Source organism: Rhipicephalus microplus, chromosome X (genome assembly GCF_043290135.1).
Source record: "Rhipicephalus microplus isolate Deutch F79 chromosome X, USDA_Rmic, whole genome shotgun sequence".
Taxonomy (NCBI): domain Eukaryota; kingdom Metazoa; phylum Arthropoda; class Arachnida; order Ixodida; family Ixodidae; genus Rhipicephalus; species Rhipicephalus microplus.
This window is the reverse complement of record NC_134710.1, coordinates 430,650,060-430,671,247: the sequence shown is the minus strand read 5'-3', so window position 1 is coordinate 430,671,247 and position 21,188 is coordinate 430,650,060. Positions and strand designations below refer to the sequence as shown.

The following is a 21,188-nucleotide window of genomic DNA, read 5'->3' as shown; positions in this document are numbered from 1 at the left end:
CCAACAGTTGAAAGGGAGGAATTGCTGAAACAACCGGCAATCACAGGTTCGCATACATTGCAAATTCTGCCAAACTGTCCTTTATTAATTTATTTACGATCCTTGAAAGAATGCGTAAACTATGACCCGCTGACGTTGCGAGAAACATGTGATATGCTGCTCGCGCATCACTGCTGTGCTGCAGTGGAGCACGTCTAGTTTTCCATAAGCGCACATTTAGGTTGACCACAAGGCCATTTTTTTTCTTTTTTTTCTTTTCGCACTGAAAGTAGCGAGGCTGGGATGCTTCAGCTGTGACTCATTAGTATTGTTACGTGTCATTGCCTTGTGGCTATTGAGGGCCGTCGTCTCTGCGGATTCGCGGTGAAATCGGGATTTGCAACTGGCACATGGCACCCAAAGCTTTCGAATTAAGGGAGGACACGGGTCTTGGCGACGAAAAACGCCAAAAAAATCTATTTTTCAGTTTGGTGATTTTCGTTTTGTTCATATCATCCCGCACCTGCCAGCAAAAAATAAATTCGAAATGACGCGTTGTTGTGCCAAAAAATGTGTTTATTCATCCCAGCACTTGGTTTCGCTTACGAAATCGCCGAAAACAGCCCCCTTTTGCATTGCTTGGATTGCACTAACAACTCATCGGATCGTGGCCATCTAAGTCTCGTTTGAAAGAGCTTCTGTTGAGCTCGCTTTCCCGCCAGGAACGAACCTTCAATGCTGCAGCCAGTCTGCACTACCAGGCGAAAACAAGCAACAAAACCGTGCAGTATCATTGGTCTATAGCAGTCACGAGAGTGAACAGCGGCTTGTGATTGGAGCGTGGGGACTGACAACACTGGTGATACGCGCACGCGGCCGTCGCAAACATGCGCATTGTCATCGCCAGTTCGGAAGTTTTGTAGTTTTGCGATCGAAATCGAGATGCTGAACCCTGCTCGAAAGTTCTGCATGCTTCATAAATTCGCCAACCGATGGAAAAAATTTATTGTGCAGCCCAAGGAGTCGTCGCAGCCAGCGCAGCCTACGTCGGCAGAGCCGACCGGGACTGTAGACCGGCATTCGCCGCGATGCAGCAGGCCGACACAAAGGCAGCCGTCGATCGCTACAACTTCTACCAGTGGTGACACGCGCTCAGAGTGTCGCCACTGGTAGAATATTGAAGTATATATATATACGCACGGTGAACGCACGGGCGAGCTGGCGGCACTCTTCGGCTTGTCTAGCAACATCGGAGATAGGTGGACACTCGGAAGCATCAGGACGGTAAGGAAGTAGGGTATCAATTGTATGGGAAGGCTCACATCCGTAAAGAAGAAAGAAAGGTGAGAATCCCGTGGTGGTTTGTATTGCGGTGTTATATGCGAACGTGACGTATGGGAGAACACGGTCCCAGTTGCTATGATCAGATGCCACGTACATTGAGAGCATATCACCTAGCGTGCGGTTGAACCGTTCCGTTAGTCCGTTAGTCTGCGGGTAGTATGCTGTCGTTTTTCGATGAATGACGTGGCATTCCGAAAGCAGAGTTTCGACGACCTTGGAAAGGAAAGCGCGGCCTCTGTCACTAAGAAGCTCTCGAGGTGCAGCATGTCGAAGGATAAAGCATTGCAAAATGAAAGAGGCGACATCCTGAGCTGTAGCGCTCGGCAAAGCGGCTGTTTCGGCGTAGCGTGTCAGGTGGTCAACCACCACTATAATCCACCGATTACCATCTGGTGTCAATGGAAGGGGACCGTAGAGGTCAACGCCGACGCGATCAAATGGCTTGGCAGGGCATGGAAGTGGCTGCAATGCGCCAGTCGCACGTGGCAGTGTTGATTTACGTCGCTGGCAGTCAGGACAGCACTGCACAAATTTACGTACAAAATTGTACATGCCGCGCCAGTAATAGCGATGGCGAAGGTGTTCATATGTTTTGAACACTCCGGCGTGGCCACATTGCGGATCGTCGTGAAGGGAGGCGCATACTTGCGATCGTAAAGTGCGTGGAATGACCAGCAACCACCGGCGGCCATCGGGTGCATAGTTGCGTTGATGAAGAAGTTGATCGCGGATGGTGAAATGGAAAGCTTGACGTCGGAGGGATCGAGATACTGGAAGGTGGGGCGTGCCAGATAAATATTCAATAAGAGAGGCGATCCACGGGTCACGACGTTGTTCGGTGGCGATCGAGTCGAGATTTAGCGATGACAAGGTCTGGAGGCAAGTGTTTCCGCACGTCTGATCTGGTGGTAAAGGTGAGCGGGACAGGGCATCAGCGTCAGAGTGTTTGCGTTCGCAGCGGTATACGACGCGAATGTCGTACTCCTGGATGCGAAGTGCCCATCGCGCAAGGCGGCCAGAAGGGTCTTTCAACGTGGAGAGCCAGCAAAGCGCGTGGTGATCAGTTACTAGATCGAACGGGCGGCCATATAAGTACGGCCGGAACTTTCCAAGCGCCCACACCAGAGCCAAACACTCTTTTTCTGTCACGCTGTAATTAGTTTCGGCTTTCGTCAGAGTGCGGCTAGCGTAGGCTACAACGTATTCTGAATAGCCGGGCTTTCGTTGAGCGAGGACCGCGCCTAGCCCGACGCCGCTGGCGTCGATGTGCACTTCGGTAGGAGCCGTCGGGTCGAAGTGGCGAAGAATACGTGGGGAAATGAGCAGACGGCGCAGAGTAGTGAAGGCAACGTCACACGCAGGGGACCAGGAGGTGAGGTTCACGTCACCGCGAAGAAGCTGGGTTAACGGTGACATGATAGATGCAAAATTGCGAACAAAGCGCCGGAAATAGGAGCATTGGCCTACAAAACTGCGAAGTTCTTTCATGGTCGTCGGCTTGGGAAATTCTGCGACTGCTCGAAGTTTTGCTGGGTCTGGTAATACGCCCTGCTTGGACACGATGTGGCCTAAAATGACGAGCTCGCGTGCAGCGAAGCGGCATTTTTTCAGGTTAAGCTGCAGACCAGCGTTGGTCAGACAACTTAAAATGTGCCTGAGGTGAAGGAGGTGCGTAGGAAAGTCATGGGAGAAAACCACGACATCATCGAGGTAACAGAGGCACATATTCTATTTGAGGCCACGTAGCGTATTATCCATAAGACGTTCAAACGTGGCAGGCGCGTTACAAAGCCCAAAGGGCATGACGTTAAATTCATATAGTCCGTCTGGTGTAATAAATGCCGTTTTTTGGCGATCGGCTTCTGCCATTGGGACCTGCCAGTAGCCAGACCGCAAATCTAGCGACGAGAAAAATTCCGCTTCGTGAAGGGTGTCAATGGCATCATCAATGCGCGGCAAAGGATAGACGTCCTTGCGGGTTATCTTATTCAAACGACGATAGTCCACGCAAAATCGGATAGATTCGTCTTTCTTACGCACCAGGACGACGGGAGATGCCCAGGGACTGTGAGATGGTCGAATGACGTCTCTACGAAGCATATCTTCGACTTGATCGTTGATGACGCGGCGCTCTTCAGCGGAGACACGGTATGGTCTTTGACGCAGTGGCTGGTGTAGTCCGGTGTCAACATGATGTTTGGCTTGTGATGTGCGGCCCAGTTGAGGTTGCGACACATCGAACGAACTCCTGAACTCATGCAGAAGATCCAGCAGGTCGGCATGTTCGGTGGGAGTGAGAGTGTCGGCGATGGCGCTGGAAAACGTATCATTGGACGACTCCCCGAGTGCCGACAGTGCTTTTGGGTGGTCGCAGTAGTCATCCGGGACATCATCCAAGGACGAAGGGTTGAGGTTCTGCACGCGGCCGAGACATTCCCCTGCAAGCAAAGTAACAGGTGTGGAAAGCGGATTGCTTACGAACATATTGCTTCTTCCGGCGGCAAGGTCAATTGTTGCGAAAGGCAGCGGCAAAGCTCGACGACATTTGAAGATATCGGAAGGCATAAAAAGAACTGTAGTGTCAGTGTAGGCGTTGCATGAAACGGGAACAAGGGCGTAATTTCCACGCAGAATATCGATATCTTCATGAACGAGCAACTTCGGCGGCTGATGAGGAGCGTCCAGTAATGGGACATCACACAAGGGTGAAAACTCAACTTCGGAGCGTGCGCAGTCGATGACGGCATTATGGCGGGATAGGAAGTCCCACCAGAGGATGGCGTCATGCGAACAGACAGGAAGAACAATAAACTCTACGATGTAAAGCATGCCTTCGATGGAGACTCTTGCAGTGCAGGCTGCGGGAGGCGTTACTTGCTGTGCGCTTGCGGTGTGAAGCGACAGTCCCGAAAGCGGCGTCGTTACTTTGCGTAATAAACGGCAGAGATTAGCGGCAATAACAGAAACAGCGGCGCCAGTGTCCACATGGGCGAAAGTACAATAACCTTCAACAGTTACTGCGACCACGTTAGCAGGAGAGGAGCGAGGGCTTAGACAGTTCGAAAACGGCGCAGTTCTTGCCTCTTGAACTGCGTTGCTTAGTTTTCCTGGTCGGAGGGTCCGGGCCGGCGACGCATGGGGGAGGGCGATCGCCGACGAGGAGAGGGTGCGCGTTGCGGCTGGAAGTCAAGGTGGTCAGTAGGCGCATAGCGAGGTGGCGAGACCGGCCCGTATTGGACGAAGGGTTGGCTGCCGGGATGCGACGACCGGGCATAGTTGCCGAACGTCTGAGGTCGACGGCGGCAGTAGCGAGCAACGTGTCCGGGAGTGAAGCAAGCGTAGCAAATCGGTCGGTTATCGGGCGTCCTCCAGGGATTGGCGACTGGTGCTGCCGCCCAAGGTGCAGTATAAGCAGCCGGGTGTGCGGGCTGTGAGCGCGTGGTGTAGGGTGCTTGCGGGAGCTTACGTACAGCGTCTGCATATGTGAGCGGCGCGGCTACGGGCTGCATCTCTTGCGAAAACGCGACAGGAGGAGCCACAGGCTGCGTTGCATAGGTTAGGGGCGCGGCCACAGGCTGAACGGTTGGCGGATAGGTGACAGGAGCGCCTACCGGCTGTGCGACACCCGGGCAGTGACCCCGGCTAGATAGAGGTGGCTCGTAGTGCGCAAGAGGAACAGCTTGTGCAACCTCTTCCGATATAGCAGTGCGAAGCGGGCAGGTAGACGGGTGGTGGTCTCATGAGTAAAGGGCACTAGGGAAAGTTGGCGGGCGACTTCCTCACAGACGAAGGCTCGGACTTGCTGAAGCAATGGTGAATTCTCAGGCATGGAGTCGAAACTGGACAGCGACTCACCACCGGGCTGAGGCTGCCTAGTCAGAGTGCGTTGCTTTTTCAACTCGTAGCTCTGACACAAGCTGACGACTTCAGAAACTGTGCTTGGATTCCTTGCCAAGAGCATTTGAAATGCGCCGTCGTCGATGCCCTTCAGGATGTTTTTGACCTTGTCAGATTCGGGCATGGTGTCATTCACACGTCGACAAAGGTCGACGACGTCCTCAATATAGCTGGTAAAGGTCTCGCCAGTCTGCTGAGAGCGGACGCGCAAGCGCTGTTCTGCCCTCTTGCTTGCGGACAGCCGGCCGACCGAACACTTCAGCACACGACGTCTTGAAGACGCTCCATGTGGTGATGTTGTGTTTGTGGTTATTAAACCACAATTCGGCGACGCCAGTGAGATAGAATATCACGTGGCCCAGCTTGTCGGCTTCATCCCACTTATTGTTGGCGCTCACCAGTTCGTAGTGCTCGAGCCAGTTTTCGACGTCGGTCCCATCCGCACCGCTGAAGACCTTCGGCTCCCGTAGCGTAGGATGGCCAGGGCAGTTGAACTGGAGCGAAGGCGTCGATGTAGTGGCGTTGGCAGTCATGACATGTGGTAGCGTGCGGCTTCGAAGCTCCAGGGTGTAGCAACGGGGATTAACAGCACCTCCACCAAATGTGAGGAGGTTTATTAGCCGTTAAAGACAGCGACGAGACAGCGTGAAGAAGCGTCCAGCGATCGGCACAGCAACGGACCGAAGCACGAGCCGAGAGAGCCGGGCGTTGGCAATGCTGCTCGCTGCAGGCACATCTTCTTCTTCACAATATATATACACACACACACACACACACACACACACACACACACACACACACACACACACACACACACACATACTAAAGCAAAACAAATATAAAATAAAAAAAACAAAATGGAAACGATATGTGGGTGTAGCGAGGACATTAACGAAAGGTGTATCATGGCTGTGTAGAGGCCTAAGCCTTGTGTGATATAGAAATATAGAAATGTAAAAGGGAAGTAAAGAGTTTAAAATTACGGTAATGATACATGGTGTGGTCTATGAATGTGGAATAATAATAATAATAATAATAATATTTTATTGGGACATTTTGAATGAGCAGCAATGCAATACAAAATTGGCCTGGCAAGGAATCTTTGGCTTAAAGAGCAAAGCCGACAGACAGCAGACCACAAGAACTGATTTATCTCAGACCAAATAGATGCAGTCATTCTTTTTTTTTAATTTAAACATTCGACAGAAATCTGTCTGGTTGGGTATGAAACTGGGTGACTATTTAGACTCCAACCAAAAGTTTGAAGAAACCCGACGTTTCAAAACCAAGCTTGTTCCTTCCTCAGGGGCAACTGCAGGGCTACGTAGCAGTGGCGTCTTCAAAGCACTCGCGGGGCGGATAATGACCCCCCCTCTTTCTCGTTTTGCCGTGGAGCGCAGTTTATGTGTGTACTCTGGGGGAAGGGTTCCAAGAGAGTGGTTGATGTTATGGGCTGTCCTCTGTATGTGCCACAACTCGAGTAATAACCTTCTCCAGTTCGGCTTGTTTTCCACACATCCTTGGCGTGTTGCTTGAGTCATTTCGGTAGGTTTTTCGTCTCGACGATATACGAAGAGGGGCACTCGGTGCATGGAATTTTGTAAACAACACGGGGGGGTCTTGTCCATTGTTGGCCGGTCTTTCAGGCGTGGGAAGAGGTGGCCCAGAGTACACGAAGGCACGTGCGCGATGCGAACCCCTTCCTTCTTGAAGATCCGCGCCAACATCTCGCTGGTTCCCTGAACATATAGAACCGGTATGAGTTTCATACGTTCACACGTAGCAAGATTTGCCTGCACTAAAGCCGCTAGCAAATAGTGTTTCAAAGGCCTCTACCGGGGAGACCCTTGATGCAATCACGAAGTGCTGCCTCAACCTGCGGGTATTTTTATTTATTTATTTTTTTGACAATACATGATTGTCGTGGTGCAGGAGACAAAAGGCGACATGAGTCGCCTGACTAGGCCTTTAGCACTACATCGTACATTCTTCACACAGAGCGACTGCGCTGGCAAAAAAGGAAACATAAGAACACAATCACCTTGGGAATAACCAGGAGAGAGCTTATACAAAATAAAGATTACAACAAGGCTTGGAAAAATTAGATTACATACACGTATCATTGCAAAGCAAATAAACAGAATAGATCAAAAGAAAAATAGTTGTGAGGACACCAGTGTTTTATATGGGAGCATATGTACATGAATAATCAAAAAAGTGGGTACATATATAACACTTCATCCATACAAATACAAGAAAATGGCATGAGTATGTGCACACATACTATATGTGATTTAAGAAGCACATATTCGACTTTTCTGAAAGAGAACATGGAAGAAGCACGAATTATAAGAATTAGTATTTGGGGATGACTTGGTTTTAAAAAAGTGGGGTGTGTAAAGTTGTAGTTTCAAGTGTTGTTAGTGTAGGTATTGAGAAATTGCTCAGAGTCATTTCTCTACACTAAAAATATGAGCTCGCCCTGCCGCGGTGGTCTAGTGGCTAAGGTACTCTGCTGCTGACCCGCAGGTCGCGGGTTCGATTCCCGGCTGCGGCGGCTGCATTTCCGATGGAGGCGGAAATGTTGTAGGCCCGTGTGCTCAGATTTGGGCGCACGTTAAAGAACTCCAGGTGGTCTAAATTTCTGGAGCCCTCCACTACGGCGTCTCTCATAATCATATGGTGGTTTTGGGATGTTAAACCCCACAAATCAATAAAAAAAAATATGAGCTCGGAGAGATGCTTGTCTAAAAAAAAAAAATTTCAGTTGTATTTTTTTTACATCAAATGAAAAGCCAAGCCTTTGAGAGCCTACAAAGACGTACTGCTTTGTGATAGTGTACCTGGAAGAAGTAAATAAAGGATGTTCTTAAGAACTAGTTTTGGATTTTTTTACCCTCACGTCATAACGTGGTATGAGCTTCTCATCACATGCTCACGCTAGGTATTCGTATCTTTCCATGGCCGTTCTGTATCATGGCTTCATTGATGTGGAATAAACAAGCATTATGAATGTCTAGGGGATGTCTGCCTCAACGGAACAGAGGCTGTAGTGCTCGGCTGCTGACCCAAAGGTCATGGGTTCGATCCCGGCCGTGGCGATCACATTTCGATGGTGGCGAAATGCTTGAAGCCTGTGTACTGTGCGATGTCGGTGCACATTAACTCTTTCAGCCCTGGAATTTTAATTTTTGTCAGAGACATCTTTAGTACGTATTTTACTGATAGTGATTCAGAAGACCACAAACAAAAAAAATTAGTCACTCGTGTAAGTATTCATGTATTTACAGACATGACATCAAATTAAGTCGTCATGATCCTGTAAACATGAAATGGCAAAAATGGCAAATTTATTCCTGCTAGGCTGTATAGTACACAACTGCTGAACCAACGCTGTATTTGAAAGTGTGGAAGCTCTTTAAACAGCTTCATGACTTCATTCTGAAAACGCCGCCTTCCCGCCTCTGTTTGCCGTCTCGTCGTCACCTATGACTTCGGTCAAGCTGCATCTTCTTTACAGCTCCAAGGTTCACAAAGATGAAACAACAGTGGTGGCGATCACAGTGGGAATACTTGGAAGAAATACTTTTCTAAGAATGAGTAGGTTTCGTTTTGTCTTCAAGGCTCTAGGAGTAATTTCTTATGGTGTCGTCAATTGACAATGCCATACCGAAAGGGAAAACCAGATAGCCAAACTGCCAGGTAACCAAACGGCATCTCTCCTAATCGTGATGTTGGTTTTGGGATGAAAACCCTACGTATTATTATTGTTATTATTGATTGTTATGGGGATGCACAAGCAGCCATTTTAAAAGTTTTCGTGCCTTACATTACGACTAGCCAGACTGCTGCGTGAGCTCACCAGAAGCAGTACTCTAGCCTCACATCAAGCTAGTGGTGATGTTAGTGGGATCACCATGGAAAAATTGATTTTAATATCAAGATGAAGTACTTTATTAGCACATACTAAGCTTCACACTTTCTCAGAGTCGTCTCTACATATACAAGGTTTCTCCGGTAGTGTGATCCCGCCTTCGAAAAATGGTATCAGTACCTACCCCTTCACGATAGACTTCTGTACATGTTCTGTGTCTTTGCAAGAGGCTGCTTCTGTTTTTTTCTTCTTTTGGTCTTTCTGTTGATTTAAAATATAACATTGCATTCTACAAAAAATAGGTATTTGATGGAAAAGCCAAACATAGTTTTTCCAGAAATAATATATTGTGGCTAAGTAAGTATGATTCTGAACATTTTTTTTTGTGACAGTGAAAAAAACAGCCGAGGAGCCTCAGAATGAAGTGGTCAAGAAGCCACGTCTTGAGGTGAGTGCAATTTTCACTTTTTATTTTCACTCAAGTGACACTGCCGTAGGGTTTTCTGCTTGCACATTTGTGGCATTGGAACATATGGTCGATACACATACACGGAACAGATGTTGACCATTAAGGTAATAAATGCGTCACCACTTCACGTTCACCACTTAACTGTATAGGTTAGTTTGTAAACTATGCTATGAACTTGCTTTCCTAGCCTACTGTGCCCATTCAAGCACCGAATGAATTAAAGTGGTATGCTATTGCTTAGCTTAGTCTTCCTAGTGTTGTCTTAATTATTAACACTATTTGCTGTACTGCTTCTTTTGTCTTCACAGACTTCAAATTTTTAATGCCTGAACATTCAGCAAGGTGTGTTGTGCAGGGATCCAATAGCTGTGTCCTTTGCGCCAATTCGATACAATTCTTCATTGTTGCGCTGAGTTTTGCCAAAACCATTGAATCTGTTGAAATTGCGTCACCCTGTGCCATAATGCTCGAGCAGCCTCGAAATTTTCTCAGTTGCATTAATTTGAGTGAGAAATGAAGACTACATTGGCCACCTGCACTTCGAGTAATCAAACCAAGCGCACAGACGCTGACCCTAAATCCCGGTGCAAGTTATATGCTTGTTAAGTGGGGACACTTGCCAGACGTATCGACCAGGTAAAGCATAAGAGAAAGTAACAACGCTGCATGCCCATCCAGCCGCTGATTACAGCGGGTACGTATCAGCCAGACGACGAAACTTCAAGAAAAAAAAAGTTGTTGTGGTCATCGACGTTTTGCCTCGAATGTTAATTTTCTAGTCAGCAAAGGCGGTTATGTCATGTTAAAATCGTGTGCCGCGTTCATGCGAACAAGGTCGATGTGCTGCTAAAGCCGACGTTGCCAGCCACCACGTTAGTTGCCATACCAAACGACACATGAATTCTTTTTTTGACGGAAGTTGCATCGACCAGGCGATGAATGGCGCCGTAGCAGGGCTAACAGGTGCGCACTGTTGATACTTTATCTGATCTAACGATCAGATAAAGATGACAGCGCCGGGCTGTCAAAGTGGCTATGTCTCTGAGGAAAACACTTGCGATCAGCGGCAATTCTTCAAACCCCCTAAATTATTCTGCCGTTCTTAGGACCTGAACAGCTGCTATTCCACGGAAAGCTTTCCTGGTGACAATCAAGACTTACATTTCCGACTTGCATTTCGAATCCGAGGACTTAACCACTTGCTGTGAGTACATCGTAAGGGGCAATGGTGAAACTTTCACGTGGTATGTGGACACCTAATCCCGGTGCGTTTCCTCGAATTTACCCGAATATTCCTGTACACTTGTCTAAACCAGCAGCATTAAAGCGCAAAAGGAAACCACAGAAACTTAGTGAAACCGCGAATTTGAGGGCTGTGTGTCCGCAAGTGGTGGCCTATGGGTTTAAGTTAAGGAGAAACGTGGGTCTTGGGATGGCGAAAATTCGCAAAAAGTGAATTTCTGAAAAAGTGCAGTATCGCGGAGTTCAAACATTTAATAATCTCCCTGCAAAATCTGAAAGCTGTATTCAATCTAGAAATATAAAAAAAACAGCGTTTTACATGTTTAAGTGAAGGCGAAATGACTGAAAATTGGCAAATTATGTTCGAAGTTCGCGCTCGTAACTTCTGAACGTGGCGACCGGGCACCGCCATCTTGGTGTCATTTTCAAGCTGCTTTCTTTGTGCGTCTTTTCCCTATCTTCAAAATGGCGCCAGTGCAGCGAGAGTGACGCTATTACTCCTTTTTCCAAAGGTCTCTTGTGCGCACGTGATTGGTCAAAGCGCGTGCTCGCCCTGCGCGCTAACTTCCCCTTGGTCTGTCGCGTTTGTTTTGCTTTTTTTATTTGCCTGATTTCGCATTGTGATTGTGCATTCGCTCGGCTTGGGATTTCGGCTGCTTCGCTCGTTCTTCATGTTTGCAACTTCACTACCACGTTTCAACTACTGTGATTATTGAGCTGCTCAAATGTCCGAAGACATTCGCCTGAAGAAAACTACACACCACGAATTCGGCAAGAAACGACGACGACCATGGAATGCCAGGTAAAATTCGGCGAGGCATGTCCCGCATTAGCCGCTGGACGGATTGAACACGCAGCTGCATCTAGTGTGGACGCCTCGAATGCCAGCACGGAACTCATCATATTTGCGGAATTGCCTGTTGATGCATCAAATACAGCGCCGCAGCCCACTACATCAAGCACGTGCGTCTCTTTCAGCCATGCCTCGAGTGCTGCCGCGGCACGCATCGGGGATCGTCGGTTAGTGGTTTGTGCACAAAAGCGCAACTTGGCACGCGTCATGTGTATATTTCGTCGGACCAGGCCTCGAGTGTTATCAGAAAATGCATCGATAACATTTTCTTATCAGCTGAAAAAAAATAGGCAGCGTGCAGAAAGGGTGGCCGACGTGAAAGAGCACTTAGCGTCGAATCGGAAACTGAACGAAAATTTGAACTTCTCGGTGTTAATACGAAACAGGGGAACTTCAGTGACAATAGAACGGAATTCTCGATCATACATTTGAGCATGTTTAATTACCTTCTCGGACTTAAATCATCACTGTTACGATAAGTTTGGTTGCATTGTTGTTGTATGTGTGTGATGATTGAATTATTGTATGCTGTGTGATGTTTGGCTTGATTGCCTTACTGCCTGTACCATTCCTGCTTGGGCTCCATGCCTGCAGTATCTTGTAAATAAAATAAATAAAAAATAAATAAAATATGCGCCAACTCCAGCGACAGTGTCTAAGGAGCAAAGAAAGGAGGACTTTAGTGTGAACCCCATGATGGCATGCTCGGCGCACGGCATGCGCGATGAGCGATTTGCTTCACTGATGGTGACTGGAGATTCATCAATAATGTCATTTAGATATGCAATCAATACTATGCAGCCCGGAATACCAAAGAAAACAAGCTCGTAAATAGGCACAAGCCAACAGTAAACACTACCTACAGTCCTGGCCAGCTGTAAAGTGTAGATTCAAGCCCTTGTCATTGTGAGAATTAAATATTATTTTTTTTTTATTTTTGTGACCCTGACCTAGGTGTAAATAGCAACAGCACAAACCACATAAGCGTGTCATTTTTGGGCACAGTGTACACATACAAGCTGAAATGCAACGGTGAAGTGTTTGGTAGCAGATTTCTCGCACTATTTACAAGGACTATGCATGCTAATACAGCAGATTTTTCATAGTTTCTGTGACATTGTTGTAACATATATGGCATTATCTTGTTCCTGAAAGGCAAAGCTACATAATGATGCCATTTATACAGTTATGTTGCCATTCCCCATCAATATGTGGAAAACTAAAACTTCAAATGCATTTATCTCAGTCTCATGATTTTAGACGTAACACGTAGCCTTACGGGGCCTTTTGACATGTTTTTATTGACTCACAATAACAAGTTTCATACCAATGTGTTCATGTTGAATAGATCTAGCCAGTGATGCTATTTATTTTCTTCTATATGTTCCCAAAAATCTAATTCATGATGATTGTAAACAATATAAGGCAGAAATTGTTCACTCATGTTTGTATTCATTTATATTACACTTGAAGTCTTTGCAAACAATGAAATTAGCATCACCGGCTTGACCAGTTCTCTGGCAATCTGGATTTATACAGTTGAATCTCATTAATTCGAACACTCTTATTTCGAACTTCCGGTTGATCCGAACTCACAATGAGGTCCCATCAAAGCTATGTGTATAGCAATGGGCGAAAATGCCCGGTAATTCGAACGCGCAAGAACTTGTGACGATTAATTCGAACATACCGCGCTCCAAAATGCTCTCTGCACCCCGCCCAATCCCGCGGTGGCACCTGCGACACCTCAACGCTGTGCGCGAAGGAAAGGAAAAGGAAAGGAAAGGCTGCCGTAAAATGTTTGCTCTCTCTCAAGTGTCGATCTGGGACGCGCCTGTGTCACCCTTCTCCCTTTTCTGTCTCCGCCAGGTGCTGTGCGGTTGTCAGATAAAGACGCGCGGAGAGAGTAAAAAAAGAAAAAAGCTGTCGTGGGGTTGGTTGTGTAGTTCAAGGAAAGAGAAAAGGCACTATCTTCTACATCCCTTGCGCGTTGCGGGATTACCACTCTGCGCCTTTGAGATGGTGGGGTCTCTCACGCGCCACGCTTTCCCCTTTCCTTTCCCGGCCACGTAACTCTTCTCCTTTCAGCAACTTGCTTGGAGTGCAAAAAAAAAAAAAAAAAAAGAATACTGCCAAAAAAAAAAAAAAAGAAAGCTGCCGTGAAGTGTTGGTTTTCTCTCAAATCACAGAGGAAGGAAAGAGTTTTTTCCTTCCTCTATGTCTCAATTGCTGATCTGCTGCTCTCCATGTGGAGACGCTCCTCTTTTCTGGTCACGTGCTGGCCATGCTGCCGCTTCGCTACGCAGTCATTGTTGTCCTCGTCTTTAGCGAGTGACGGCGCTGGAAATTTCCGCGTGCAACTTCTCTTGCCAGGAGAATGCTGAAGCCAAAGTAGAAATGCTCTGCAAGCTACGTGCGAACTTGATTGACTCGCTGCAAGGCAAATGTGTGCAAACATGCATCACCGATTACTTCAATTAATAACGGATGTCCTGTGATTTGTGAATAAATGTAAGTCTCCTGAAACTTCCCCCTCATGTGTTAGCTCAATGCACATGCGCCACTGCATGGAGAGCCCTCTGTTTAGTTAGCTTTCATTAAGTTGAACTTCTTTTAATTCAAATTAATTTTTGGGCCCCTTCGAGTTCCAATTATTGAGATTCAACTGTACTTTGTTTTTGTGTTTGACATGGTGAAATTGCCGAAAAGCCTGTAAGAAATATGTTATTTGTGTATTCTAAAAATTTAGTATCTTCTGTTTTGATGCAGCTATTGAAAATCTACTTGGGGATTTAAAATCTGCAGAAGAAAGTGAATAAGTGTATTAAGTTTTATTGAATTCAGACAAACGAAAAAATTTTTCAGGACCCACGTTCCTTCTTAACATAGAAAAACAGTGATGTTGACGAAGCTACTGGCGTCCCCTCCGATCCTGAGTTGTGTCTAGAGGTAGCAACTTGGTTCCCTGTATTACAAGACTGAACGAAGTTCTACTCCTGGAAGGCCAAGCTTTTCCAGAAAAAAAGTTTTTTTTTTTTCAAATTCGCTTTTCGTGCTGTGCTGAAAGCTTCAAAGCGAAGTCAGCCAGAGAGTTGCGCTACGAAACCGAGTGGCTGATTACTTGCCTGCTCCCTAAAATATCGAGACCTGCTGTTGCTTATAGGTTGATGTTAGAGGTGAATGTACTGCCTCTGCGACATCGTCGCACCTCAAAGGGCCCCTAAACTACCCAGCGGTCGAAATTCAGGTCAGGTGAGGAAGTTGTGCTCGAGTTTACAACGAACACGTAGCCGTGAGAATTTCGCGAAACGGTGCCGTAATAGCGGAGTTACACGCGTTTGATGATCGAAAAGCGACAATCGCTTCTTTCCCTCTTTCCTACGCTACCCTCTTCCAAATCCGTTTGGCCCCTCCTCGCTGAGTCAGCTGAGTGACCCTCCTCGTCTCGCGTGGCATACGTCACTGCTGACGTGCTGTTTGAGACAACGTCTACTTCCGGTTGCCGCGATCCGCCACTCCAATGCCCGAGCTCATCATCAACTGTGTTGTGTGCGTCATCTGGGTGCACTGATCGTTGACTAACCAGTGTTGCTGTCGTGCCGGCCCGTGCTCCTATGCTAGCAATTTGGCGGTTGCGTTACGGGCCGCAGATGTTGATTCGCATGTGGCAACACGACCAAGAACAGCAAGGTGCGCGCGAACAGCTGTTTGCAGATTGACCGGAAGTCGTCGGTTGTCATTCGGCCAGTCGTAAGCATCGAAATTGGTGACGTCATTGAGTTTCACTGGTGATGTCACACATGTCAGTGGTAGAAATGGCGAGGACTGGAAAGGAGAAGCTATTATTTTTTTTCGAAATTGTGGCACGCCGGCTACCTGTAGCACTGCGGCATGTGGCATCGTTGATCGCACCGGCGTCCTGCACTCGATGCGGTTGTTTACTTGAAACGTTTGAAAAAATATTGGAGGGGGTTTACAGGCCCTTTAAACAAATAAATTATCAAGGGAATGCTTTGCGAATTCGGGTTCAAAGAGCTTTCGGTCAGCAATATGAGTTGTGCGGCAGGAAGGCCGTGTTTTTATTTTAGGAATCCAAAACTGTGGCCCTATTGACCGTCTTTTTTTGTTTTTAGTAGTGGAGTGTAATTTTTGGTGAAGCTTCGTTGGATTTGTAGATTTCTTTTTTTTTTTTCTTCTGCTGAGCTCGCCGATTCTTCCTTGTGTTCTTGATGGTAGGCATAAGTCTTTCGGGAACAGCCTGAAAGTGATCCTCCACACGTCCCGGATCTTCAGGGCTGATGTTGCGGTTGAAATCGAAGGAAATCAGCTGCTATGACAGCCCATCCCATGTACGTCTTCAGGTGATCAACATAACTGAGAAAAATTGATACCATCCGCAAGCTTGTGCATTTCAGCTGGCTTCCCTAACCATGTTCGCTGTATAGGCAAGAGAGAATGAGCTTCCCTCTACAACTGAGGACAAAGGTGAAGACTTTTGTTACCACCACTGCCTTGTCAACTTCGACAATACCTTTGTTTTGAACAACTTAAAAAAAAAAAAACATAACTTCCTGGATAAGCTCGACATTGCTGGATTGAAACTTTTGTCGGTCTTGTACTGCATGCAACCAAGTAGCTGCCTCTGGACATAACTCTGGATCGGGGGGGGGACGACGACAGTAGCTTTGTCAATATAGCAGTACTCCATGTTAACGTCGGACACATCGCCACCTACGGCCGACACACGACACACGGCCCTGGAAATTCACGGTTTCTTCTAGTTGCCGGAGTTCCCTTTTGTGCTTTAATGCCACTTATTTAGACAAGTGTGCAGGAATATTCGAAAAAATGCGAGGAACAGCACCGGGCTTTAATGCCAACGTACCACATTGAATTTTTACATTTCCACCTACTATGTGCTCGCAGCAAGCGATTAGGTCCTCGGATTCGAAATGAAGGTCTTGACTGTCACCTGAAAGGCTTCTCGTGGAATAGCAGCTGTGCAAGCCTTGAGAACTGCAGGATTATTTGGAGTTTGAAGAAGTTTTGTTGATCGCAAGTGTTTTTCTTGGAGGCATAGCTACTTCGACAGCCTGGCGCGCTACAGGTCGGCATGATTACTATCTACTGCTCATTCACTCAAGCATGCTTGATCGTCGTGTCACGTGCGAAATACAAAATGCGAAAGAGCTTTTCCAAATAGAAGTTGTTTAAATACTGGCTGTATGTCATCTATTGCACTGTGTTCTATTTTTTCTTAAATTATTCTTCCATAACTTTGGAAGCACTTTTCCTAACTCCTCGGATGATTTCAGCTACAATCCAAGGAGTTTGTGTATGAAATTCATCTTCACATAAAATTTATACCATTTATGTAAGCTGTGCCAGCGTGAGGCTTCCAGGCTCACTGATATAATGCACAGCAGGATTGTGGTGCTAATTCGCGCAAGACCGCCCATGTGGCCTGTCTATTTTTCCTTGGCTGTTAAAAAAAAAAAAGAAAACACAGCTGTTCTGAAATATATTCTTACATGCAATTTATACGATGTGTAATTACAACAGGCTTGTTCGCTTAAAATCGTCCACAACTTGAAGGTGCAGATGAATCCTATTTATTGCAGATGCGCAGGCAGAATTGTTTTTCGGGGGGTTAGGGGCACCACTTTGATCTGAAAAGGGTGCCGGACAGATAAGTGTGGTCGAGTGTCACTTTTTGCTCTGTAAACAATAGCGAAAAGTTTTTTTTTTTGGGGGGGGGGGGGGGGGGTAGAATGGCACTGGTGTGGTGTTCCACCCGCTGGCCACATCACTAAGTCATTGCAGGCAAACAAATAATCATACATTTCTTACGTACAGACGCGGCTCTTATTTATCACTAAGTGGTATTCATTCGGCCCTCATCAAGCTGCTTTAATTACAATCCGTGTACTTGGAAACTAATTTTCCGCTGTTTCACATGTAAAGATAGCAGATGCCGCTCCTTCGCCAAGCCCGAAGCGACAGCAGCGCCGCCGCTGTGCGGTTTACAGGAGGGGGCCGCTTCTTGCCGCTCCAACCATGCGCGCTTACCAAACTGACATTATCTAAAAACGTTGGTGGAGCCTATATTTATTCTTAGGTTGTCACCGACTACAGTATGATTGCTGATGTCTGAGAAAGTTACTGGCACTCATTTGGAGCAGCAAATGACATTTCTGCTGCCCCTAAAAAAAAAAATACTTATTTGCCAGTTCTTTTTTTTTTTAATTGTGATAGCAATTACATAGACACTCAAGGTTGGTTTTTGCCGACAGCGTTGGCGTCATGCACCATACGTATCTATATATATATAAATATTCAAGAAAGAAAAAAAGCCGGCCGCGCTCGGCACCCAGTTCGTTGCAATGCGCCGATGCACGCTTATCTCCCACGCTTACTTTGACTCAAGGATGGGGGTGGGGTAGGTTTGGGGGTTAGATGCTTGAGCGTGTGCGCTTATCCTTCGGTGGGGAGAATCGTGTGCCTTGGCCTTTCACTGGAACAAGTGCGTAAGTTGCCCCGAAAATCGAACGCTGAAGAGTGTCAGCATCCAAAATTTCAATCGCTTATATACGTAGATGTTCATAGGGCTTGTGATGGTGTCGCGAAATTATCCTAATTCGCTGATTGATATCTGTGGTTTAACGTCCCAAAACCACCATGTGATTACGAGAGACGTCGTAGTGGAGGGCTCTGGAAATTTCGAGCCACTGGGGTTTTTTAACGTGCACCTAAACCTGAGCACACTGGTTTACAGCATTTTCGCCTCCGTAGAAAATGCAGCCGCCGCAGCTAAGATTCTATCCCGTGACCTGTGGGTCAGTAGCCAATCCGAATTTGCTAGCTTGTCCGAAAAATTTGGCGTCCAAAGAGAAAAAAAATCGATGGTCGACTTTTCAGTCATGTTTTAACGAAGTTCAGTCATGTTTTAATGAAGTACTGTGGTTCTTTCATCATTGGCTTTTTTTATTAAATACAATGAGGGTATGTGTGGTTGATATAATTCTCTTTTTTTATACTTTTAAATGCTTGAATAGCCTGTTACACATTGCGATCTTTCATTTGTGTGTCATGAACACAGTATCTAAAAACAATAGGAAGCAGAAGATGGAAGCTTGTGATGAGAAAATCTGTGAACTGGCGCTGTGTCTGGCCGACGTTTGGATAAGCGGACTTGTCTTTCTCAAGACTAGAACAGAACAGTTTTTGGTTCTAGCCTTGAAAAAATGTTTGCTTGTTGAAGTATAGTTTGACACAAACCCTGTTGACGATTTTTTTCATGAACACTGTATGCCTCTTAAAATTTATTATAAAAATATTTGCTCCAAAATTCAGTTTTGCTGCTCCAAACGAACGCGGCTTCAGCTTCAAACACCTCACTCTTTTTCACGCAGATTGCATAATCAGTTCAGCTTCATGCGCATATACGGGTCTACTAATGCATTCAATTCATCACCACTGCCTCGGGCCGTTCGTCTTTGGAATGACCTCCCTGATTGCATAGCCTCCATATCTAATCCTGATACATTTCGCCGTCAGCTACTCACTCTGTTCACCATGTGACCCGGTGATTTATATTCCCCTTGTCTTTTATTTTAAAATGTATCCCTCTGTCGCCATGTTCATATCAACAAGTGCTGTATTCCCTCAAATTTACCTCGCCTTGTATAGCCTAAAATGTGATCTCATTTATATATATATATATACTTTTTCGTTGTTTTTGCACTGATCCTGCCTGTAAACTGTTCATTCCGATTCCTCCCCCCCTTACCCAATGCCCTGTTCTGGGGCCTGTAAGGTTTTTTTTGAATAAAGAATAAAATGCATTTTTGCTTGCTCCAAAAGCTGCTCCAAACCAGCCTAAGTCAGTAGCATCACTGAGTGGGGCTAACAGTTTTTCACATCAAATTTAAGTAACATTAAAATAAAAACAGGATGTATGCATGGCCTTATTCTTTAATGGTCAATATTTGATGGCTCTATATCTGCTTTAGCCTATGGGTTAATAACGGCAATCTGTCAGTAAACTGTGCCTGTAGCAAAGCTGCTGTATTAAATATATATTACAGTTAAACCCCTTTATAAGAGACACTGATGTAAGATACAGTTGGGAATGAAAGACACCAGAGTGCCTAAATTGAAATAGCGGTTGATCAGAAAATGCATGCGTGGTATTATGCTTATAAGAGGTACCTCATATAAATAACAATTGCTGCCCAGTGCATGCCGCCTCTTAAGAAGGGATTCAACTGTAGTCGGGGGCCATAGTCACTTGAAATGATTGTGCAGAGCGTTAGTGCAGTTTAGCTGTCTCGCCATGTTTGAACTATGTGTGTGCAGGAGACTCAAATGCAGCGTGCTAAGGAGCAGTTTTCAGCACGGTTGGATGCTCCCAAGGAGGCGCCTGTGGTCACTGAACAGATCAGGTACAGCTTTCATTCTAATCAGTTCCTGTCATTGACTGATATCAGGGGCCTAGCCAGAAATTTCTTTGGGGAGGGGTGGGGAGGGGGGGTGACACAGGCATCAGCTTTTCTCTGCGACGTGTCTATCAGTAGTAGTTTGAAGAGATTGGGTACGTGTATATCAGTCATGAGACTCCCCCCTTTCCCCATGCGTATGCTTGTTATGAGAGTAAGTGAAAGTAAAGTAATCACAGTAAAATAGAGTGAACTACAGGTAATCAGTTAATTGATATGTGGGATTTAACGCCCCAAAACCACTATATGATTAAGAGAGATGCCGTAGTGGAGGGCTCCGGAAATTTCGACCACCTGGGGTTCTTACACGTGCACCCAAATCTGAGCATACGGGCCTACAGCATTTTCGCCTCTAACGAAATACAGCCGCAGCAGCTGGGATTCGATCCAGAGACCTGCAGGTTAGCAGCCGAGTACCTTAGCCACTAGACCTCAGCGGCGAGTGTAAACGATGGGTAGAGTGATCATCTAGAGCAACGACCTCTCTTCACATCTTTGAATGGACTAGTCTTCGAAAACGCATAATTGCTATGACCCACCTGATCGGGGAAGACATCGTTAATATTTATTCTCTGTTAAATGTAAATGGCATTTAGGTTCGTCATGGTGAAGTGCATTTCACAAGTGAATCACGCCTCTGCTTACAATGAAGAACTAGAGGTATACGTAGCATGTTTTTGTACATTCATAATTACGTTTCGTTTTTGCTTACTTTGCTGAGCAAATGCTTTCTTACTGTCTATGTTTGTGAGATGGACATGTTTGTCTAAAGAAATGATTTTTATTTTAAGCTCTAATGTCAAGCAGCCCTGGCGCAGTGATAGGTTTTACTCAACATTTTTTTTTACTGCATTCATCAAGCATGCTTGCAATACGCAATAAGTAATTACAGTCGCCGATCGTTTATTCGGACTCGACGGGAACCGCCAAAGCGTCCGAATAATCGGGAGTCCGAAAAAACGGATTCACTCGAAAAAGCACTTTTATAGGCCTTATCGCCCGAAAAAACGGTCATGTCTGCACACACGCACG

General features: G+C 46.2%; 1 protein-coding gene across 2 annotated transcripts in view; it reads left to right on the top strand.

Annotated features, from left to right (window-relative positions):
* Positions 1-21,188, top strand: part of hyx (cell division cycle 73 hyrax) — a 162,939-nt gene that overhangs the window by 13,768 nt on the left and 127,983 nt on the right. For both annotated transcript variants that reach the window (XM_037413200.2, XM_075880437.1), the window contains exons 5-6: positions 9,487-9,542; positions 20,017-20,102. In XM_037413200.2, the coding sequence (XP_037269097.1) occupies positions 9,487-9,542; positions 20,017-20,102 (142 nt within the window). The remainder of the gene's footprint in view (positions 1-9,486; positions 9,543-20,016; positions 20,103-21,188) is intronic.